Source organism: Salvelinus alpinus, chromosome 37, assembly GCF_045679555.1.
Source record: "Salvelinus alpinus chromosome 37, SLU_Salpinus.1, whole genome shotgun sequence".
NCBI lineage: Eukaryota > Metazoa > Chordata > Actinopteri > Salmoniformes > Salmonidae > Salvelinus > Salvelinus alpinus.
This window is the reverse complement of record NC_092122.1, coordinates 13827675-13849735: the sequence shown is the minus strand read 5'-3', so window position 1 is coordinate 13849735 and position 22061 is coordinate 13827675. Positions and strand designations below refer to the sequence as shown.

The 22061-nt window shown below is 42.5% G+C and overlaps 3 protein-coding genes across 10 annotated transcripts in view; 1 reads left to right on the top strand and 2 right to left on the bottom strand.

Moving 5' to 3' along the window:
• Nucleotides 1–4931, top strand: LOC139565681 (protein mono-ADP-ribosyltransferase PARP12-like). 4 transcript variants are annotated; one of them, XM_071386178.1, is made up of 7 exons: nucleotides 1–426; nucleotides 684–819; nucleotides 2609–2877; nucleotides 3036–3123; nucleotides 3234–3364; nucleotides 3593–3741; nucleotides 3949–4931. In XM_071386178.1, exons 1-7 carry the CDS (start codon nucleotides 143–145, stop codon nucleotides 4587–4589), a joined length of 1698 nt encoding a protein of 565 aa, XP_071242279.1. In that variant the 5' UTR covers nucleotides 1–142; the 3' UTR covers nucleotides 4590–4931. The 4 variants fall into 4 exon arrangements, with proteins under 4 accessions (XP_071242279.1, XP_071242280.1, XP_071242282.1 ...); XM_071386179.1 differs by having other exon boundaries at nucleotides 5–386; XM_071386181.1 differs by lacking the exon at nucleotides 1–426 and adding an exon at nucleotides 2365–2442 and having other exon boundaries at nucleotides 710–819.
• A 102-nt stretch (nucleotides 4932–5033) lies between these two features.
• LOC139565680 (uncharacterized protein DKFZp434B061-like) lies at nucleotides 5034–13019 on the bottom strand. Of its 3 annotated transcripts, none has more exons than XM_071386176.1 (9): nucleotides 12632–13019; nucleotides 8638–8763; nucleotides 8343–8437; nucleotides 8115–8235; nucleotides 7952–8033; nucleotides 7682–7769; nucleotides 7449–7579; nucleotides 7178–7329; nucleotides 5034–7067 (listed from the first exon to the last, which is right to left on the bottom strand). In XM_071386176.1, the coding sequence occupies exons 3-9, from the start codon at nucleotides 8415–8417 to the stop codon at nucleotides 5446–5448; spliced, it is 2271 nt and encodes a 756-aa protein (XP_071242277.1). In that variant the 5' UTR covers nucleotides 8418–8437; nucleotides 8638–8763; nucleotides 12632–13019; the 3' UTR covers nucleotides 5034–5445. The 3 variants fall into 3 exon arrangements, with proteins under 3 accessions (XP_071242277.1, XP_071242276.1, XP_071242275.1); XM_071386175.1 differs by having other exon boundaries at nucleotides 8343–8508; nucleotides 12632–13018; XM_071386174.1 differs by lacking the exons at nucleotides 8638–8763; nucleotides 12632–13019 and having other exon boundaries at nucleotides 8343–8617.
• A 6249-nt stretch (nucleotides 13020–19268) lies between these two features.
• LOC139565695 (transmembrane and coiled-coil domain protein 3-like) overlaps nucleotides 19269–22061 on the bottom strand; it is a 66018-nt gene continuing 63225 nt past the window's right edge. For all 3 annotated transcript variants that reach the window (XM_071386198.1, XM_071386199.1, XM_071386197.1), the window contains one exon: nucleotides 19269–21948. In XM_071386198.1, the coding sequence (XP_071242299.1) occupies nucleotides 21646–21948 (303 nt within the window). In that variant the 3' untranslated portion in view covers nucleotides 19269–21645. The remainder of the gene's footprint in view (nucleotides 21949–22061) is intronic.

Below are 22061 nucleotides of genomic sequence, written 5' to 3'. Positions count from 1 at the left end.
TACATATGCTGTAAGTTTCATTTAGTCAGAAATGGTTTTGTCGCATGCTGGTCACCTGTTTTGTAGTTAATGAAGGGCAAAGTTCTACTTCAGATTTGACAATATATGTACAGTTTTGCGAGTGCCAACAGCCAGGTGTCCTATGGTGACTGACATGGATACAACAGCTCTGATCTACAAGGTCCTCTGTGCCCATGATGGGTCCTTTGAGCTGGGAGAATTACATGCCAACATTAGCACGATGGAAGATGACCTGGAAAGTGTTTTAGGGAATCAGGAGATGTTTACCAGGGCTGTCTCTAAGGGAAACAAACTGATAGTTGCCAAGACGAAGATGAGGTTATGCAGAGCTAATGGATGTAGTGGCTGCAGCAATTTACACCTGTGTAAGTTTTATCTGTATGGAACATGTCCATCCAATGAGAGGTAAACTTTTTTTACTTTACTGTTTGTTTTTACTCCGGAAGTTATTTACCCGTCATATTACTTCTATTAATTCTACTATTATTTCTGAAATGTTCTAAATTCATGTGGACTTACAGAATGTGACAGGTAATGCACTACAGTACAAATGTCAATTGCTACAGGTTCATGGCAGTTTGTAGATTTGACATTTAAGGAAAACCTAATATATGTTTTAAAGAGCTTAATAAGAAATCGCCTCTCGTTCTTGTGATTTCCAGACAAGGATGCCGTCTCTGCCATGAGATGACATCAGAGCATAACATCAGAGTCCTGAGAGAGCATTATCTGGAGGAACTGGACAGGAAGGAGCTTTGTACATTACTGCTGCAGAATGACAACGCCCTTTTACCCCCAGTATGTGCGTTATAGGCATTCGGGAAGGATTCAGATCCCTTGACTTTTTCCACATTTTGTTACGTCACAGCCTTATTCTAAAAAAATTAAAAATAATTATCCTCAATAAACTACACACAATACCCCATAATGACGAAGAAAAAACAGTTTAGACATTTTTACAAATGCATTAAAAAGAAAAAGCAGAAATACCTTTTTTACAAACGCATTCAGACCCTTTGCTATGAGACTCTAAATTGAGCTCACATGCATCCTGTTTCCATTGATCATCCTTGAGATGTCTCTACAACTTGATTGGAGTCCCCCTGTGGTAAATTCAATTGATTGGACATGATTTGAAAAGGCACACACCTGTCTATATAAGGTCACACTGTTGGCAGTGCATGTCAGATCCAAAACCAAGCCATGAGGTGGAAGGAATTAGAGAGAGAGAGCCGCCATCATTCTTAAATGGAAGAAGTTTGGAACCACCAAGACTTTTCCTAGAGCTGCACGCCCATCCAAGCTGAGCAATTAGAGAAGAAGGGCCTTGGTCAGGGAGGTGACCAAGAACCCGATGGTCACTCTGACAGAGCTCCAGAGTTCCTCTGTGGAGATGGGAGAACCTTCCAGAAGGACAACCATCTCTGCAGCACTCCACCAATCAGGCCTTTGTGGTAGAGTAGCCAGATGGAAGCCACTCCTCAGTAAAAGGCCCATAACAGCCTGCTTGGAATTTGCCAAAAGGCACCTAAAGGACTCTCAGACCAAGAGAAACAAGATTATCTGGTCTGATGACATCCAAGATTGAACTATTTGGCCTGAATGCCAAGCGTCACGACTGAAGGAAACCTGGCGCCATCCCTACGGTGAAGCATGGTGGTGGCAGAATCATGCTTTGGGGATGTTTTTAAGTGTCAGGGACTGGGAGACTAGTCAGGATCGAGGGAAAGATGAATGGAGCAAGTACAGAGAGATCCTTGATGAAAACCTGCTCCAGAGTGCTCAGGACCTCAGACTGGGGCGAAGGTTCACCTTCCAACAGGACAACGACCCTAAGTACACAGCCAAGACAACGCAGGGGTGGCTTCGGGACAAGTCTCTGAATGTCCTTGAGTGGCCCAGCCATAGCCCGGACTTGAACCCGATCTAACATCTCTGGAGAGACTTGAAAATAGCTGTGCATAGATGCTCCCGATCCAACCTGCCAGAGCTTGAGAGGATCTGCAGAGAAGAATGGGAGAAGACTCAAGGCTGTAATCGCTGCCAAAGATGCTTCAACAATGTACTGAGTAAAGGGTCTGAATAATTATGTAAATGACATATTTCCGTATTTTTCTAAAAACCTGTTTTTGCTTTGTCGGTATTGGGTGTAGATTGATGAGGGGGGAAAAATAATTAATCAATTTTAGAATAAGGCTGTAACGTAACACAATGTGGAAAAAGTCAAGGGGTCTGAATACTTTCCGAATGTTTATGTCAGCCACTTTTCAATTACATTGAATTCACACTTAAAGATGCAACGCCAGCAGGGAACATGAGCTGATTCTTACTTTTGATTCACAGGCATTGTATATTCAATGTGTATTTCCCCACGTCCAAATTTACTACTGATGAATGCACAGACTTGAGGCTATCATCCAAGTATGTGTACTAAACTGAGCGTGTAAAAATGATGTATTTTAATTGGGAATTTGAATATCTATAAAAATGATGTATTTGAATTGGGACTGATGCACTTAAACAGAGTTTGCACTTATCCAATGTCCTTATCAAGCCCTCATCAGGAGTGGTCTGTATTTGTCTCCAGGTTTGCTTCACATACAACAAAGGTAGTGGAGAGTATGGCTATTGTCCTGACAAAGGGAGCTGCAGAAGACTCCACGTCTGTGAGCGCTACATTACAGGAACCTGTGCTGCAGACGTGGACTGTGGCAGGTCTCACGACTTCTACGAGCCCCACCCACTCAACACCCTGCAGCAGAGGGGAGTACCTAATGAACTGGTGGCATCCATATTGTCCACCTACCGCAACATCCAGGCAATCGGGCATACTAATGATGCTAGTAACACGCTTTGGTAAGAGACCTTGTAGAGTAGACTACAGTAACCTCGGTCCCCGGGATCACTTTGCTATTGGATATGAATTAGGAGAGAGAGCTGCCAGGTGGATAAGATTATACTGTACTGATTGTATTTTATTATAATGCTGTCTAACTTTCTCTACTCATCCTCAGCAAAAAAGACTCTGATGACTGCCTGCTGAAATCCAAAGCTTTACCCAGTCACTGGGATAAATCTTCAGTACCTGAAACTGGATTCAAGGTTCATTATCACTTTTTAACTCATAAGATCTTCAATCTGGTCAGAAGGCAGTGCATTATAAAGCTATTACATTGGTAAAGGTATGTTCTTTTCAAATGCATTCTCTCTAGAGGGTTGCTCTGCAGAGTTCCTCAGCTGAGCACAAGAATATTCTGGATCTTTTCCATCATACTATGACTGGCTTCAGTGTGAAGAGTATTGAGAGGGTGCAGAATCGGATCCTGTGGGAGGTCTTTTCGTGGTAAGAATCACAACTCCTCATGCCAAAAGAAATGTAATCTACCCAAGAAATATGTTCATATTGTCTGCATTAATCAAAGCAGTTACAACATAACATATACAAACAGATGTAACATGTTAATGGTAACTGGTACTTAGATTCTAGTAGCAAACGAGCAGACACTCGCAAATGCTGAGGTGGCATGCCAATAAAGATACTGACAAATGAATCTGTTGTTCCTCTCCCAAGGCAAGGAGATGTGATGAGAAAGACAAACGCAGGGAAGGACAATGAGAAGCAGCTCTTCCATGGAACAGACTCCAAACACGTGGACGCTATATGCCTGCAGAACATAGACTGGAGGATCGGTGGAACACAAGGAACACCCTATGGGCAAGGTGAGTTCTGTATTTTATGTGATATTTAATAGATTAAGTTTATATAAGAATTTGTTATGTTACGTGGAAATGGCATTGGACAACACCTTTTTTTCTATTCTTTCACGTCACATTGTGGAAATACAGTGGAAAAGTTGACAGAACAAATGTCTTTGTAATGTCACACTGTCACTGTGATTGTTCTAATTCTAACCCATCTCTTTCCAGGAAGCTACTTTTCTAAGGATGCCAAGTTCTCCCACAGCTACACCAGCCAGTCAGGAGTCAGGTCCATGTTTGTTTGTCGTGTGCTGGTGGGAAATTACACGCAAGGACACTCCAGCTACCTCTGCCCCCCTTCAAAAGATGGAAGTCACACCATTTCCTATGACAGCTGTGTGGATGATATCTACAACCCCTCTGTATTTATGGTGGTCGGGAAGCACCAGGTTTACCCAGAGTACCTTATTCAGTACAGGGAAGGGTCCAGGCCTGAGACCTATGTTCCATCATCTAACTTTGTCCAAAACCAGAGCCACCACAAAATGCACTGGCAACCTATTCCAGTCATGCTACACTCACAAGCCACCCCTGTGCTGCCCAACAATGCAAGGTTCAGATCTCCTTGCCCAACAGGACAGAGAACCCCCAGGCCTACCTTGACACATGCTTCTGCACAGTTTGGCTCCCTGAACTCCTTGACACATCCATTGTTTCAGCCAGGTCTGATGACTTACGTCTCTCATCCACCACCCTGGGTCGGCTCTATGACCTCCATACCACGCGCACCTCCATCAAGGACAAGAAGATCACAGTTTACTAAAATGAAAGCAAAAAGTAAATCTATGGCATCACTAGATAATCTATAAATCTTGGTAGTCAATTTTTTCTTTTGAAATTTAGGGGGAAATTACCTTTTTATGTATAAATAAATTGTATTTATGGACTTTATTTTAAAATGTGTCCTTTTTAGCTGTTGGTAGAGCATGGCGCATGTAATACCAGGGTAGTGGTTTTTATTCCCTGGACCACCCATACGTAAAGTGAATGCATGCATGTCTGTAAATCACTTTGGATAAAAGAGTCTGATAAATGGCATATCATGTAGTTCAGACAGTGTTGACAAAATAATCAGAATTGGGCTGCCTGTGTAAATGCAGTCATGGTTGTTTCTGAATGCACAACTGCATTAAAAAAAAAAAAGTATACTTTTTAAGGTGTTTTCTTCCCCCTAGGGGTGATGTTGCTGAACTGCACCCTACTTCTTCTGCATTACTCCACACCATTAGTCAAACAAACATCCAGTCAATTACTTTCTATTGGTCATTTAGTTTATTTAGTTGAATACACAGAAAACACAGAAATCCAACTACTTTACAAAATGTGTCAGCAGACCAGAAGTCCCAGAGTAAAGGAAACGTGCTCATGATATTCCTTTTTACTAGTTGAACGTCACAGAAGACTGCTGAGGGGAGAACGACTCATAATAATGGCCAAAACGAAGGAAATTGAATGGCATCAAACACCTGGAAACTATGAGTTTGATACCATTCCACCTATTCCACTCCAGTCATTACCACAAGACTGTTCTCCCAAATTAAGGTGTCACCAACCTCCTGTGTTGAACATCATTCTGGTTTGTTGTAAGGGTTGCAAGGGTTTAACACACCAACTATGCATATTTAACATGAAAATGCAATTATCATTCAGAAACACTACAAATTGTCAACAGGTTGAGCTTTGACCACCAAAATGTTTAATTAACTCCTGCACTCTAGATGATGTGATAGTAGCAGATGTGTCAGAAGTAGTGGTCGATGTGGAGTGGTGAGACCCCAAAAGCGTGGAAGAGTCTGTGGAAGTGGGGGTGTATGATGAGTGAGAAGGTGTGTGGTAAGGTGTGCTCAATGAGTATGAAGGGGATAGTGAGTGAGAGGTACTGCTGGCAGGGAGACTGTGAGTAGTGGTCGTTGAGCTGGTGTGAGCCTGAGCGGGTGTGTCAGTTGAACGGGAAAGTGTGCGAGAAGGGGGGCTGGCAGGGGTAGTGAGTGTGCGAAAGGGGTTGCTTGAGCGAGTGAGTGTGCGAGTGTGGGCAGTGCCAGGGGTAATGAGTGTGCGAGAGGGGGCACTGACTGAGGGAGTGAGTGTGCGAGAGGGGGTACTGGCTGGGGTAGTGGGTGTACGAGAGGGGGTAGTGGGTGTACGAGAGGGGGTAGTGGGTGTACGAGAGGGGGTACTGGCTGGGGGAGTGAGTGTGCGAGAGGGGGTACTGGCTGGGGTAGTGGGTGTACGAGAGGGGATACTGGCTGGGGTAGTGGGTGTACGAGAGGGGGTACTGGCTGGGGTAGTGGGTGTACGAGAGGGGGTACTGGCTGGGGTAATGCGTGTACGAGAGGGGGTACTGGCTGGGGTAGTGGGTGTACGAGAGGGGGTACTGGCTGGGGTAATGCGTGTACGAGAGGGGGTACTGGCTGGGGTAACGCGTGTATAAGACAGGGTACTAGCTGGGGTAGTGGGTGTACGAGAGGGGGTACTGGCTGGGGTAGTGCGTTTACGAGAGGGGGTACTGGCTGGGGTAACGCGTGTATAAGACAGGGTACTAGCTGGGGTAATGCGTGTATAAGAGGGGGTACTGGCTGGGGTAGGTAGTGTATAAGAGGGGGTAGTGGGTGTACAAGAGGGGGTGCTGGGTGGGATAGTGGGTGTACGAGAGGGGGTGCTGGCTTGGGTAATAAGTTTATGAGGGAGTTTGCTGAATGAGGGAATGTAAGACCAATTAGCTTGGCCTAGGGTGGTATCCACCAATTGAGAACTTGGGGCTGGCTTCATGATGACTGCAGATTGACTGAATCCCAATGAGGTTTGGGCAGGTTTTGGGAGACGTGAAGGGGGAAGAGAATTGGTTGGATTAGAGAAAGTGGTGGCTGCTTGAGATGGATTCAAAGTGGAAGTGGATGGAACTCGAGAGTTTGACAGCGTAGCAGCAGCTGCTGCTTGAATCCGGTTGGATGTTGGGTATTGGACTATGTAAGTGGATTGGATAGAGACAGTTTTGGGAGGAGCTGGAGCCGAAGAGGACAAGTGCATGACGCCATCATCATACCTGATGAGGAACTCAGGGTACACCTGGTGCTTTTCAAACACCACATATATGGATGGGTTCAGGACATTGTCCACACAGCTGTCATAGAAAGTGGGATTTCCCTCGCCTTTTGGAGGGGGGCGACGGAGGTCCGAGTTCCCTCGTGTGTAGTCACCAACAAGCACCCGACAAACAAACATGGACCTCACTCCTGAGTGGCTGATGAAGCAGTGTGAGTACTTGGCATCCCTGGCAAAGTAACTCCCTTAAACAAACAGAGAAGATCATCAGTAAAACAAAGTGACAGACTATAATGAGATCATGACTGCTTCTAAAATCTGACTACACTTCTGACAGTTGGTTAACATGAGGTACCTTCGCCATACACAGTTCCATTGGTTCCACACAGCCTCCAGTCGAAGTTATCTCTGCAAATGGCGTCTACGTGTTTTGGGTCCGTTCCGTGGAAGAGATGTAGCTCCTTGCTGTTTTTACCCCAATTGTTTTTCTTCATTAAATCTCTTTTCCTAAAAAAACAGGGGTAAAAACATTAGCTGCTTCCTCATAATCTTGTTCAAGCCAGGCTTTACATAGTAGTTTGGAAGTAACATGCTAGGATTGTGTGTGAGAGTTGATGTAAACATACCACTGGAAGACTTCCCAGAGGTCCCTGTTTTGGACCCTCTCGATGCTGGTGATTTGGAAGCCCCTCATGGTGTTGTTGAAAAGTCTCTGGACCTTCTGATAGTCCCTGTCAGAACTCAGGAGAGTGACTGTCTGCAGGAGGGGAAAACAAAATAGTTGTCACTGCTTAAACAAAACGTTGAACACTAACCTTCCTGTAAGCCTAAGCAGAATAACCACATGTAAACAAGTGACCTTATATCCAATGTCAGGTATGGCAGACTTGTCCCAAAATCCAGGAACATCTCTGAAATTCTGAGAGGAGTTGCATGTTCTATTTGTCCTGAGGATAAATATAGAAGGAAACATGACATACAACACTAAGAAAATAAGTAGCTCAATTGAATACCTATATTTATTTCTCCACTTATTATCCAAATATTGATTATGCAATTGTGAGTGTTTATTAGGTTAAATACAGAACATGGTGACCATCCTCTTAGTTCCTCCTCATCCGTACATTACCTGCTGTCTGCAGTTGAAACAAACACAGGATGACGCCTGACCATCCTTACAGTACCGTATCTTTTGTTTTTTTGCATCATGTCTGTAATTATGAGAATAACTATTTGAACCATGTCTGTTGTAAATTAAATATATTTTGTGCAAGAGTGTTGATGTGTTATACCTCTGAAACTCAGCTCATAAGACTGCTGGCCTGCAGTGAACTTCACCACAGCACTTTGATCCTCCTGGAACCTTTTCTCAAGGTCTTCACTGGTGATGGATGACAATCTGTGCATCTCTTTCTGTGATTTATAGAAAAAAAACTCAAATTCAAGGGGAATAACAGTTTACTATCTCTATTATTGTCCTCATAACACATCAGCCTGTTTGAGTGTTTTACACCACTTACGATGGATGCGTACTGGACCCATTTGCCGTACTCGTCCTCCCAGAACCACGCCCACTCTGTGGTGAGTACGCACATGGGCTCGGTCACAGAGGAAACTGTGGAGGGACGGTGAACTTCACTGAATCCAAGGCTCATGGCTTCAAACTGTACACACTTGGATCCCTCGCTGGGAAGCCATAAGAAAATGCCAATGGTAAAGCAACCAATCCCCATTGCCAATTCCAATACCAAGAATGTACTTCATTCACACTTTGAAATATTTGTATCTAGTTGAATATGATATAACATACTGCACCTTTGTATCTTAGAAGGGTCACAGAAGTCTCTCTAGATCGTTGTTTTTCTGGCAGAGCAAACGACGTCTGAACGTTCTTCACTTCCCAATTGTAGGGCCTTTTATAGTGGATGCTCCGGCATTAATCTGAACAGACGTTAGGTTTATATAACAGACGTTACAGTTATGTAACAGTGTGTCATGAGACTCGTGTTAGCCAGAAGGACAACAGAATATCTTGCCATGGCCTCCATTCACAAAATCGATGCTAGTCTTCTACTGTTGCTTTGAAAGGTTTATCAAATAAAGCACAACATAGTGCATTATTGTGGATGTACAGTACATGGTTGTATGTTGTCCTATGAGGAGGATATGGTATTGTGTATCTACTGACAACCTTTAGATCTAGATAAACTCATATCCAGCCAGCTATCCTGGATTCTGCCTGAGTAAAAAAAGGGGAAAAAAGTTCCCCTGATCTCAGGTGTTCTACCAAAGCAAACGTGGGAAAATTAAACATCCCAGCAACGCTCTCCCTCTTTAACTTTACCTCCTTGTTTGCAGTACCCCTTGACAAAGAACAGCCAGATCTCATTCCTCACCGTAAACAAACAAACAACTCGAGGTGCCATAAAAGAAATGCACCCCTCCCCAATGTTAATATTTTCAAACGACCCTCCCCTTGTACTGCAGAAAAAGTGAACACCCTCTCCCTTATAGAGTTAACAAAAAAAAATGTATGTCCACAAATAACAATAACTGCAGCGACCCTGTGTTTATAAACCTGGATATCAACTTTGCCACTTCAGCATGCTTTTGTGGCACAGTCGATGGCTACGGGCCAGAAGGTTGAGGGTTTGCCGACCATCACGGACAAATTAACTCTCCCTTCCTGTTTCATTAGACCTACACTACGACCAGAACCAGCTGCAGACAATGATCAGCTAAATGGAAATCTGATTTTCAAAATGTTTATGCTATAATTATATTTGCAACAAATTTTCCACCAACAGGTTTCGTACCAATGCACCACAACCAATAAGGAAAGCATACCTACTGGGCACAAACTGGTTGAATCAACGTTGTTTCAATGTAATTTGTCAACGTATTGTGACATGGAATCTATGTTTAAAATACATTGGATTTGCAAAAAGTCATCAACGTAAACTGTTGTTTTGAGGGTGAAATTTCAACCACAGGATTATGTCATCATGGTAACCAATTTTCAACATTGTCAAACTTCGTATGAAATATTTTGAATTTGTACCTTTGAAACAAAGTTATTTCCACTATAAGAAAAAAACTATAGGCTGGGCAGCACCTCCTACTGGAGAATTAATATATCTACAGCTACCATTTGGTTTTCCATCCAGGGTTTTAATCAAGCCCAGCCCTGCTTATGTTTGATATTTGTCACTGACTACTACCAATGTGCTATCGTGAGAATGATTATTACACATGCTCCAATTAAAAATATAATATCATTCACTATCGAAGTCATTTCAGAGAGAAGATTTAACTGATCAAATGAAATGTAACCATACTTGAGTGAATCATATATCATTAAATGATACTATTTAGGCTATAGCATTTGCGAAGTCATCAAAAGCTATTGTTTCTATTCTAACCCAGGATTCAACTAAAAATAGACAATAAATATAGGCCTAAGGGTTTAAGATTTGGTTGATTTCAAAGTTAATATGTTGCTCACATCTCCATCTCAACCAAAAATCAAAGTAAAATAATATGACTAAACGCCATCAAACTTTATTGAAAGTGCATTTAAAGTTTGATTTGATTTTGTCCAACTCTTTAACTTAGATTTTTGGTTGAGATGGAGATGTGAATCCAACATATCAATTATTAATTTGTAGACAAACTGTAATTAAAGCCAGACTAAGTCAGTGGCACTGATGGAACTATCCAAGCAGAATATAATTCTCCTTCAAATGTTCATATTTGGTTGTGTTGACAAACAAACACAATTAAAAATCACTTTTGCAATAGAGTAAATAGCTGTTTGAAAAAATGGAGACAATTAGAGATCACTGAATTGCACTGGTGTTTTTTGTACAGTATGTATAAACAAGTAATAGTCAGCATATATTTTCATATTTGCCCTTTTAATATAAAGTTTATAAATATGTTAAAAACTTCCAGTGAGAGTATCAGAACAACTCTGGAGGGTGGCCTTTATCTCAAGACATTCACAGCTAAACTACAACAGCGTTTCTGACTCATTCTGCCAATCACCTGACAATTACTAGAAAAGAGGAAGTGTGTTTCACAGTAATACCATTTCAGAGGAGAGAAATAAAGAAATGGTCGATTGTGAGGCCATTTGGGAACCTATTACTCACAGTGAGACACTTTCTGCAGAAGTGAGATTAGTAAAAAATATATATATATTTTTAAATACCAGCTTAAAACAAACCTTCCATAGTTGGCTGTAGAAAATAAAATGGTAGATTGTGAAACTAATAATGATGAGGCAGTGTGAAAAGGCCTATCCCATAAGAGTGATTTCTGTCTCAAATGGTTGAGAATGTGGGATTCATTCAACAATTTCCGAAAAACCTAGGTCACACTTTACATTATGTTGCACTGATATGTGAACAGGAATTTCTCAACTGAATTGCTCTGTAAATAAACCCATCTCTCATAGCAAAAGTTTGATTTAGTCCTATTCTTTAACTTAGATTTTTGGTTGAGATGGAGACACGAATCCAACATATCAATTATACATTTGTAGACAAACTGGAATTAAAGACTAAGTCAGTAGTACAGATGGAACTATCCAAGCAGAAGATACATCTCCTTCAAATGTCTGTATTTGGTTGTTTCTAATTTTGTCAGAAAGTTGTTTTCATTTCAAGTTAAAGTGTACTGTTAGCTAGCTAGCTAATGTTAGCTGGCTGGCTGGCTGGCTGGCTAGCTAGGTAACGTTACGTGTATGATCTGTGTAGTAATATTATTAGAATCTCAGAGCCATTTGCATTGCTAGTTATAGCCTAACACCTTGCCCAAACCGGCTGCGCGCGTGCGCCATCGTGCGCTATCGTGCATTCATTTATTTTACCCCCCCACACCAAACGCGATCACGACACGCAGGTTAAAATATCAAAACAAACTCTGAACCAATTACATTAATTTGGGGACAGGTCGAAAAGCATTAAACATGTATGGTAATTTAGCTAGTTAGCTTGCACTTGAGAGAGCAGGTATTATGCTTTCTTGAATGACTGTGCCTGCTGGAAGGATGCGGTTATATTATTATAAAACGATTTGGGAGAGAATGATAATCCGCAAAAGACAAGGCATCAGAGTATCAAAACTTAAAATACAGCCAGACTGGCATGCTACTATGTGTTCTATACCTAATAAACTGTCGAGAGTAGACTCAAAGCATTTCGCTAAACCAGCAATAACATCTGCTAAACACGTGTATGTGACAAATAAAATTGGATTTGATTTGAAATGATCTGAATGGAATGAAATATTTTTTTTTAAATCACAGGGCTTTTGTGCCGTTATTCAAATAGGATTTTCACTGCAGTATCAAATCACATGTTATTTGTCACATGCGCCGAATACAACAGGTGTAGACCTTACAGTGAAATGATTACTTACAAGCCCTTAACCAACAATGCAGGTTTAAGAAAAATACGTGTTAAGTAAAAAACAATAAACAAAAAAGTTTAAAAAGTACCATCAACACTGATATAGGAGTGGCGCATGTAAGCAGATGAGGAAATGTTGGTAGGTTGCAAGAAATGTTGAAGTAAAACCTTCAAACGGGTCAATGTAAACCAGGGGGAAAAAGCACTACCATCCCCTGTGCCCATCAAAAACCACAGAACCCTCCCCAAAGCAATAAAAATGTTAGACAACGCTGCCCGATTTTGGACCCCTTCTAAAGTGATCATGGAGGGCATGAACTAAATGTTAGAATAACAATTAATGTAAATTAATTTGGACAAAAAACTTTCTGTACATCATATATATGTATGCTTACCTTCCACTACTATTATTGCAGTCCCCTAATAGAGCAAATGTACACAGGAGAAAATAATTTCAACCATCATTAAATCATTGCGGTTTGTATCATCTAACTTTCGTTTTACCAATAATACGTTTGTTTCCGTTGTAGTACACTCAACCCATTCCGTACAAATTTGCTGCGACATTCAAACGAGGCTGCAAAGAAAACTAATGGGACTGTAGCGACTGTGTTGACTTCAAAATCTGGGGTATGAACTACGTTTCTATTCAAGCGTTGATCGACATGGTAATGGCTCTATAGTATTGGAGAAAAGTAGAAAAAACTGACTCTCCGTTACATCTTGACGTGTCATGCCGTAACGTACAGCACGCATAAAGCAACTATTTCTGTCTTACAATCTCTCTCCAACAGGTGCAGCACTTCTCTCATCGTTTAAAAACAAGAAATGGACAGTGATGGGGTAAGGGGGATACCTAGTCATTTTATGCGTCATCACTGCGAGCATCATGACTCTCAAAGCCCCTGTTAACTTCTGAAGATCACTTTAGCACCGCCCTAAAAAACGATTCAAATTCGACACAAACCTTCAAATAAGTATGTAATGACACATTATATAAACTCTTTATAGTGTTTTATTTACACTTTAGAGGTGATAAGTTGGACAGATCGAGTGAAAAAAAGCAGTTTTGCCACACACATCTCTCCTTCTCACTACCACGCATTAGTTTCGCTTCCCCACCCGCCATTTTTAAAAAGACCCGACGGAGCTCGTTGCCTTCTTGAATCATGCAGAAACGGGCAGCGTGGAGTTCATGTAATTGATTCTGTTGGAAAGTGGAGAAATTGTGCTTTACAATGGTATTGACATTACAGTTGATCTGGAAGTATTACGTTTTTTGGGTGCTAATGTCACGTTCCTGACCTTATTTTCCTTTGTTTAGCTTTGTTTAGTTGGTCAGGACGTGAGCTGGGTGGGCAGTCTATGTTATTCGTTTCTTGTGTAGGTTCATTTGTTAATTAGCCTTATATGGTTCTCAATCAGGGGCAGGTGTTTGACGTTTCCTCTGATTGAGAACCATATTAAGGTAGGCTGTTCACATCGTTTGTTGGTGGGTGATTGTCTTCTGTGTCTGTGTATGTACCACACGGGACTGTTTCGTTTGTTTAGTCTGTTCCTGTTCGTGCGTTCTTCGTGTTATGTAAGTTCTTATGTCCAGGTCGGTCTACGTCGTTTTTAATTTATTTTGTAATTTATCAAGTGGGCTTCGTGTTCGTCTTGTTTAAATAAATTCATTATGTATTCCACAAAAGCTGCGTTTTGGTCCGATCCCTGCTCCTCCTCAGACGAGGAGGAGAACAATCGTTACAGCTAAAATAAGGTAAATTGTGCGGACCAAGGCGATGTGCAAAAGTGAGTGAGTTTACGTTACACCGAGATATAAAATAAATCGTTTAGGGCAACAACAAAAAATGTATACATTTCGTCAATGAAATCGGACTCCATCTACTAACTCAGAATATTCCAAAGCTCCCTGATAAGGCCAAATTACTTGTAATACTTTTGAGCTCAGGCATTTTCAGCATGTGCAAATGTTGAATGTCCACGGTTTATAGTGCTTTCAAGACAACTGGGAACTTCAAAAACCACGAGGTTAGTGATCTTCAGGTCGGAAAGTCGGAACTCGAGGAAGAGGCCGGAGTTCCCGACCTCGAATTCCGAGTTGTGTGAGCTTTCAAAACGATTTTTCCTAGTTTGAGCTCGTTTCTTTCCTGAGTTCCAAGTTGTCTTGGAAGCACTGAAGTCAGGGATCCCGAGTTCCCAATTGTTTTGAACGCGGCATGGTTACACGTGGTCTGTGGTTGTCAGGCCGGTTGGACGTACTGCCAAATTATCTAAAATGACGTTGGAAGCAGTTTATGGTAGAGAAATTAACATAAAATTATCTGGCAACAGCTCTGGTGGCCATTCATGCAGTCAGCATTCCAATTGTACGTTACTTTTGAACTTGAGACACCTGTGGCATTGTGTTGTGTGACAAAATTGCACAATTTAGAGTGGCCTTTTATTTTTTTCATTTGTCGGAGCTCGTTTTTTTCTGAGTTCCAAGTTGTCATGAAAGCACTGAAGTCAGAGATTCCATAGTTCCCAGTTGTTTTGAACGCGGCATTCCTCTTTGACAAAGCCAATTGTATCAACTCCTCCAGGGAGTTGAGTGCAGACTAGAGTTATTAAAATTAACCTCCGACTCCTTGGAGTCTCTGCAGTCCATGCTTAAAAAATGTACTCTTAAACCCTTACCCTGTACCTATGTTTATCCTCTGTTGTTGCATGCCTATCTTTGTTTGAAGAAATCCATACGTTTTTAATAAAACGTTAATCAAATACAACCACCTACTGTTTCCTCACTGCAATTGCTCTAAGATGTCAACTCAGCATGTCCCTGTGCCAATTGAATCTCAATGAGGTTGCATTTGTTTAACGTTATATTAAAAAGTATGGATTTCAGCAAACAAAGGTACGCAACAGAGGGCAAACATAGGTACACTATATGGGTTTAAAGAATGTACTTTTTTAAAGTATCGACCGCATAGCGACTGGAAGGAGTCAGAGGTTCATTTGAAAAACTACACTGCTCAAAAAAATAAAGGGAACACTTAAACAACACAATGTAACTCCAAGTCAATCACACTTCTGTGAAATCAAACTGTCCACTTAGGAAGCAACACTGATTGACAATAAATTTCACATGCTGTTGTGCAAATGGAATAGACAACAGGTGGAAATTATAGGCAATTAGCAAGACACCCCCAATAAAGGAGTGGTTCTGCAGGTGGTGACCACAGACTTCTCAGTTCCTATGCTTCCTGGCTGATGTTTTGGTCACTTTTGAATGCTGGCGGTGCTTTCACTCTAGTGGTAGCATGAGACGGAGTCTACAACCCACACAAGTGGCTCAGGTAGTGCAGCTCATCCAGGATGGCACATCAATGCGAGCTGTGGCAAGAAGGTTTGCTGTGTCTGTCAGCGTAGTGTCCAGAGCATGGAGGCGCTACCAGGAGACAGGCCAGTACATCAGGAGACGTGGAGGAGGCCGTAGGAGGGCAACAACCCAGCAGCAGGACCGCTACCTCCGCCTTTGTGCAAGGAGGAGCACTGCCAGAGCCCTGCAAAATGACCTTCAGCAGGCCACAAATGTGCATGTGTCTGCTCAAAGGTCAGAAACAGACTCCATGAGGGTGGTATGAGGGCCCGACGTCCACTTGCCAGAGAACACCAAGATTGGCAAATTCACCACTGGCGCCCTGTGCTCTTCACAGATGAAAGCAGGTTCACACTGAGCACATGAGCACATGTGACAGACTTGACAGAGTCTGGAGACGCCGTGGAGAACGTTCTGCTGCCTGCAACATCCTCCAGCATAACCGGTTTGGCGGTGGGTCAGTCATGGTGTGGGGTGGCATTTCTTTGGGGGGATGCACAGCCCTCCATGTGCTCGCCAGAGGTAGCCTGACTGCCATTAGGTACCGAGATGAGATCCTCAGACCCCTTGTGAGACCATATGCTGGTGCGGTTGGCCCTGCGTTCCTCCTAATGCAAGACAATGCTAGACCTCATGTGGCTGGAGTGTGTCAGCAGTTCCTGCAAGAGGAAGGCATTGATGCTATGGACTGGCCCGCCCGTTCCCCAGACCTGAATCCAATTGAGCACATCTGGGACATCATGTCTCGCTCCATCCACCAACGCCACGTTGCACCACAGACTGTCCAGGAGTTGGCAGATGCTTTAGTCCAGGTCTGGGAGGAGATCCCTCAGGAGACCATCCGCCACCTCACCAGGAGCATGCCCAGGCATTGTAGGGAGGTCATACAGGCACGTGGAGGCCACACACACTACTGAGCCTCATTTTGACTAGTTTTAAGGACATTACATCAAAGTTGGATCAGCCTGTAGTGTGGTTTTCCACTTTAATTTTGAGTGTGACTCCAAATCCAGGCCTCCATGGGTTGATAAATTTGATTTCCATTGATAATTTTTGTGTGATTTTGTTGTCAGCACATTCAACTATGTAAAGAAAAAAGTATTTAATAAGAATATTTCATTCATTCAGATCTAGGATGTGTTATTTTAGTGTTCCCTTTATTTTTTTGAGCAGTGTATAATCTGCGTTTACACCTGACATGTGTGGCATATCTTGGCAAAAGAGAAATGCTCACTAACAGGGATGTAAACAAATTTGTCCACAAAACTTGAGAAATAAGCTTTTGGTGCGTACGGAAAATACCTGTGATCTTTTATTTTAGCTTATTAAACATGGGACCAACACTTTACATGTTGCGTTTATATTTTTGTTGAGTATAATTATGCAGGTCTGAGTTAAATTGGGGGAAGGTACAGCTTGTGGATCCAGCGACTATCAAAGTGTTTACTTCCCCCCCTAGGGTTATGTTGTTGAATTGCACCCTAATTCTGCTGCATTACTGTAGACTCACCACTAAGTGGTAGCACATACACACTTTAAGCCGCAGTGGCACAGCGCAGATGGTTTAAAGGTCCATTGCAGCCATATTTATCTCAATATCAAATCGTTTGTGTGACAATTAACTACTTCACTGATTTTTATTTAAAACAATGGTGAAAAAGAAAAAGCTTCTTGGTAAAAAGCCGTTTCTCAAGCAATCATTTTGCCCGGATTGTCGGAGTGGTGTGCTTGGAGAGGTAAAATTGTAAAATTAGCTGTTATTGGCAGTGAGGTTTGGAACTATTTCTTATTGCTCTATTAACCAATTGGCCAAAACTCCATCCCACCAAAACAGGCAGAAATTTCAGGCAGTCTTTTCAAACAGCTCTTACACTAAATGGGCATTATCATTGCAGTTTTATCCCAACCTCAGTGTGGAAATATATAAAACACAGAAAAATCTAATTTGTGGCTGCACTGGGCCTTTAATGAAGCTCCCAGTTCCCAGACCTTGGAGCTGCTGCCAGCTAGTTGATGGGAGTTGGCAGAAACAAGGTACTTCAAAACGCACTGGAGTACAAGCTAAATAATGAAGTTTGCCCAGGGGGAATTGGATAAAACCTGAATGATGCCCAAGAGAGTTTGAACACCCTCACTGTATGCAAAACAACATGTACACATTATTAATGTCACTAGATTTAAGCTAAACAAATGCCACTGGTCACTGCTTCTTCACAATATCATTCAGACTAGTGGTTTGTTGTGAAATCGTGTACAGTGCCATTTGGTTCATAAGCTAGAGAGGGGTGCTGAGGGTAAGTATTCAGACCCCTCGACTTTCCACATTGTTACATTACAGCCTTATTCTAAAATTGATTAATTTGCCCCCCCTCCCCCAAATCCACACACAATACCCAATAATGACAAAGCAAAAACAGGTTTTTAGAAATGTTAGCAAATTTATAAAAAAAATAAACACTGAAATATCACATTTATGTAAGTAGTCAGACCCTTTATTCAGTACTTTGCTGAAGCATCTTTGGCAGCGATTACAGCCATGTCTTCTTGGGTATGACGCTACAAGCTTGGCACACCTGTATTTGGGGAGTTTCTTCCATTCTTATCTGCAGATCCTCTCAAGCTCTGTCAGGTTGGATGGAGAGCGTCGCTGCACAGTCATTGTAAGGTCTCTCCAGAGATGTTCGATCGGGTTCAAGTCCGGGCCACTCAAGGACATTCAGAGACTTATCCTGAATCCACTCCTGCGCTGTCTTGGCTGTGTGCTTAGGGTCGTTGTCCTGTTGGAAGGTGAACCCTCACCCCAGTCTTAGGTCCTGAGCAGGTTTTCATGAAGGATCTCTGTACTTTGCTCCGTTCAGCTTTCCCCTCAATCCTGACTAGTCTCCCAGTCCCTGCAGCTGAAAAACATCCCTACAGCATGAGTCTGCCACCACCATGCTTCACCGTAGGGATGGTGCCAGGTTTCCTCCAGACGTGACGCTTGGCATTCAGGCCAGAGTTCAATCTTGGTTTCATCAGACCAGAGAATCTTGTTTCTCATGGTCTGAGAGTCTTTAGGTGCTTTTTGGCAAACTCCAAGCGGGCTGTCATGTGCATTTTACTGAGGAGTGGCTTCCATCTGGTCACTCTACCACAAAGACCTGATTGGTGGAGTGCTGCAGAGATGGTTGTCCTTCTGGAAGGTTCTCCCATCTTCGCAGAGCAACTCTAGCGCTCTGTCAGTGACCATCAGATTCTTGGTCACTTCCACGACCAAAACACTTCTCCTACGATTGCTCAGTTTGGCCGGGCGGCCAGCTCTAGGAAGTGTCTTGGTTGTTCCAAACTTCTTCCATTTAAGAATGATGGCCACTGTCTTCTTGGGGACCTTCAATGCTGCAGACATTTTTCGATACCCTTCCCCAGATCTGTGCCTCAACACAATTCTGTCTCGGAGCTCTACGTACAATTCCTTCAACCTTATGGCTTGGTTTTTGCTCTGACATGCACTGTCAACTGTGGGACCTTATATAGACAGGTGTGTTCCTTTCCAAATCATGTCCAATCAATTGAATTTACCACAGGTGGACTCCAATGAAGTTGTAGAAACATCTCAAGGATGATCAATGGAAACAGGATGCACCTGAGCTCAATTTAGAGTCTCATAGGAAAGGGTCTGAATACTTAAGTAAATATTTCAGTTTTTTATTTTGAATACATTTGAAAACCTATTTTCTCTTTGTCATTATGGGGTATTGTGTGTAGCTTGAGACACATTTGACAATTTAATCTATTTTAAAATAAGGCTGTAATGTAACAAAATTTGGGAAAAGTCAAAGGGTTTGAATACTTTGAATGCACTGTGTGTGTGTAATCTAAAATGTGTAATTTATTACTCCTGTCGACAGCACTGTAAGAGCACAGAAAAATACTTCCCCACCCCTGTCAACAGCACCCCCAACCTAAAACATCTCCCCACAGCCATGCATCTACACAGAACATATTGATAAACAGATTAAAAGGTTAATAACGTCACCTTCTGTGCAGAGCCCTCACTCCTTGCATCATCATCTCTGGTAGATAAAGTACAATTGATGACCTGATCAAGAGATCAGTTCAGGGTAGAAATACTCTGATGAATCTTCAGAGGATAAGATGAGAAGAGCTCTACGATAAAAGACTCAATGTTTCTAGAAAAGGAAGAGGATTTAATTTTGTTCTCATTTTAAAAAGTGTGTTTTGGAAAACCATAACCGGATTAAACCTAACAGCGTGCAATGCTACTGCGTCGGGATAACATACCAGAATCTAGACACTGGAATTATAGGCCCTGGGCTGTGAATCTGGGATATGGCTCCCTCTCCAGACACAGGGAATAGTTTCAGGAATTGGGATAGAGCCAGAACTCTTGAGTAACCAATGGACAGTGTAAATATCAATAGTTCAGGACATGACATACTATATTACTCAAGGTGCCAGCCAGCCACATAGACCCAAATTTGGCTTTTTAAAGAGACAGAGACCAAAGCACAGAAAATATCAGGTTTAACACAGAAGCTGCATTGAAAAGGCATCAGGCCTGGCCCCTATCATCATCATAATCATCACAGTGATAAGTAGCTTACAGAGTGGGTGGGGCCAGAGCTGCATCGCTCACTTCCCACCTAACCCTCCCATCTCTGTCCAATCAGACGATAGCATCAAAGGCATTTAGAATGTTCATTTTGTTCGGTTCTCATTGTAAAAAGGCAAAAAATATGAAACATTTCAGAGAAAACGCATAAAACTTAGTGTTCTAATCTGTCTGAACCATTTGGTATAAATCAATTCCTTTGTTCAGCCCACTCTGAACAGAGCTTAATTCCTATTTCACAAAAATGACATTATCATCAATATTAAAGGACGAATCACAAATGAGGTTTGTGTGTGTCACGTCTGAGGTTACTTCCCCCCAGATCCATCAGACGATATCACTCACAGTTAGCATGTTAGCGGCTAAAGGGTCAGTCTATGTATTTCCTATGGGAGAGAGAATACATAACTCTTGGGGTGAATTCACCCCTTATAGACTAGACCCGTGGCAGTTCCACTGCATCTGTTAATAGACTATATAAAGTACATAAGACACCATTTATCCACAAACCCGCAATCCAGTACACATTCCTTTGTAAAAAAAATGAACCACCCTTCACGGGCGCACACACACACACACACACACACGCACACACACACACACACACACACACAAAAAGAGAACAATTAATAAAATATTACACTTAAAAATCAATTGTCCTGTCTTTTTTTTCCAATTATAAAACATTTCATCACTTAACAGTACAGTATAGGTCCACACAGTACAGTATAGGTCCACACAGACAAAGCGCTCTCATATGGAGAACACCCCCACCCCCTGTACATACAGACACACAAGTCACATTCCTCTCAGTGTGTGTGTGGATGAATGTGTATCATGGTGGCTTGGGGGGATGGGAGTGAGACTGTGTGTGGATCAGAACCAGAGGTCTTCTGGGAGAATTAGTTTTTAATACTGTCAGTGTGTTAGTGTAATAAAGGTGACGTAAGTACGACTCCGCAAAAGACAAGGAACCAATCAGTGAACCCCTTGTTTCTCTTAAAGGTTATACATAAGCTTACCACCTGCATAGTGCAGTTCAATGTCCTATTGAGATTGACAACCACACAAAGATCAGTGTCCCCAATAATACTGTATGTGCCTGGTCCTGCTTCCTCTGTAGCCACCATCTGATTGGTCAGTCCCAGATGTCTTGCTTTCCTGTAATTTGTACTGTAGTGGCACACTGGCATCGTTTGGAAACAATTTCCCTCAAGGAGTTTTGTCCAAACTCCAAAAAACAGAGAGGGGGAGAGACACGAGGGTGTTGGGGTGTAAGGCTACATTGTAAACCCCGCACATTTAATCTATCGCTATGACAACATCACAGAGTTCCAAAGTCCCAAACTCAGTGTGGGACGCGCCAAACCCACATTGTGAGGGGGACAAACTCAGACTGGGTGGAGCCTAGCTTAACATGGGAGGAGTCTAGCTCAGTGTGGGAGGAGCATGCGTTCCAGGGCACACTGCAGGTGCTCCCAGTTCTTCCAGATGACTGCCAGTAGGGACAAACCCACGCAGGTGAGTGCCAGGTGCACGCGGCTTCGCAGGAGGGGCGCGGTGAACTTGGCCGCCGTGGAAACGCACACCAGGATCACCGTGACGATGGCCAGCATGATGTTGATGCATTTCCCCAGCATCACCTTGGCGTCTGTGTTCTCCACCTGTACTGTCTGCTGCTGCTGCTGCTGGAGCTCCAGCTTAGAGACACGTGTCTGACACGACTCCAGAGCCTCCTGTAAACACAGAAAAACACCCGCATTCAGTTAACATTTGACACACAGGCTTAAAGTTACTGACTATATACAGCTTAGATAGATGTGTAGGGGGCATGTTTGTAGAGGGCATG

Bases quoted from the DNA above. Each gene is read 5' to 3' on its own strand.
- LOC139565681 (XM_071386178.1), top strand. From the start codon at position 143: ATGGTGACTGACATGGATACAACAGCTCTGATCTACAAGGTCCTCTGT. The intron at 427-683 runs GTAAACTTTTTT...TGTGATTTCCAG, and splicing joins ACATGTCCATCCAATGAGAG to ACAAGGATGCCGTCTCTGCC. The intron at 2,878-3,035 runs GTAAGAGACCTT...ACTCATCCTCAG, and splicing joins GATGCTAGTAACACGCTTTG to CAAAAAAGACTCTGATGACT.
- LOC139565680 (XM_071386174.1), bottom strand. From the start codon at position 8,555: ATGGGGATTGGTTGCTTTACCATTGGCATTTTCTTATGGCTTCCCAGC. The intron at 8,236-8,342 runs GTAAGTGGTGTA...TATAAATCACAG, and splicing joins GGGTCCAGTACGCATCCATC to AAAGAGATGCACAGATTGTC. The intron at 8,034-8,114 runs GTATAACACATC...TCATAATTACAG, and splicing joins TTATGAGCTGAGTTTCAGAG to ACATGATGCAAAAAAACAAA.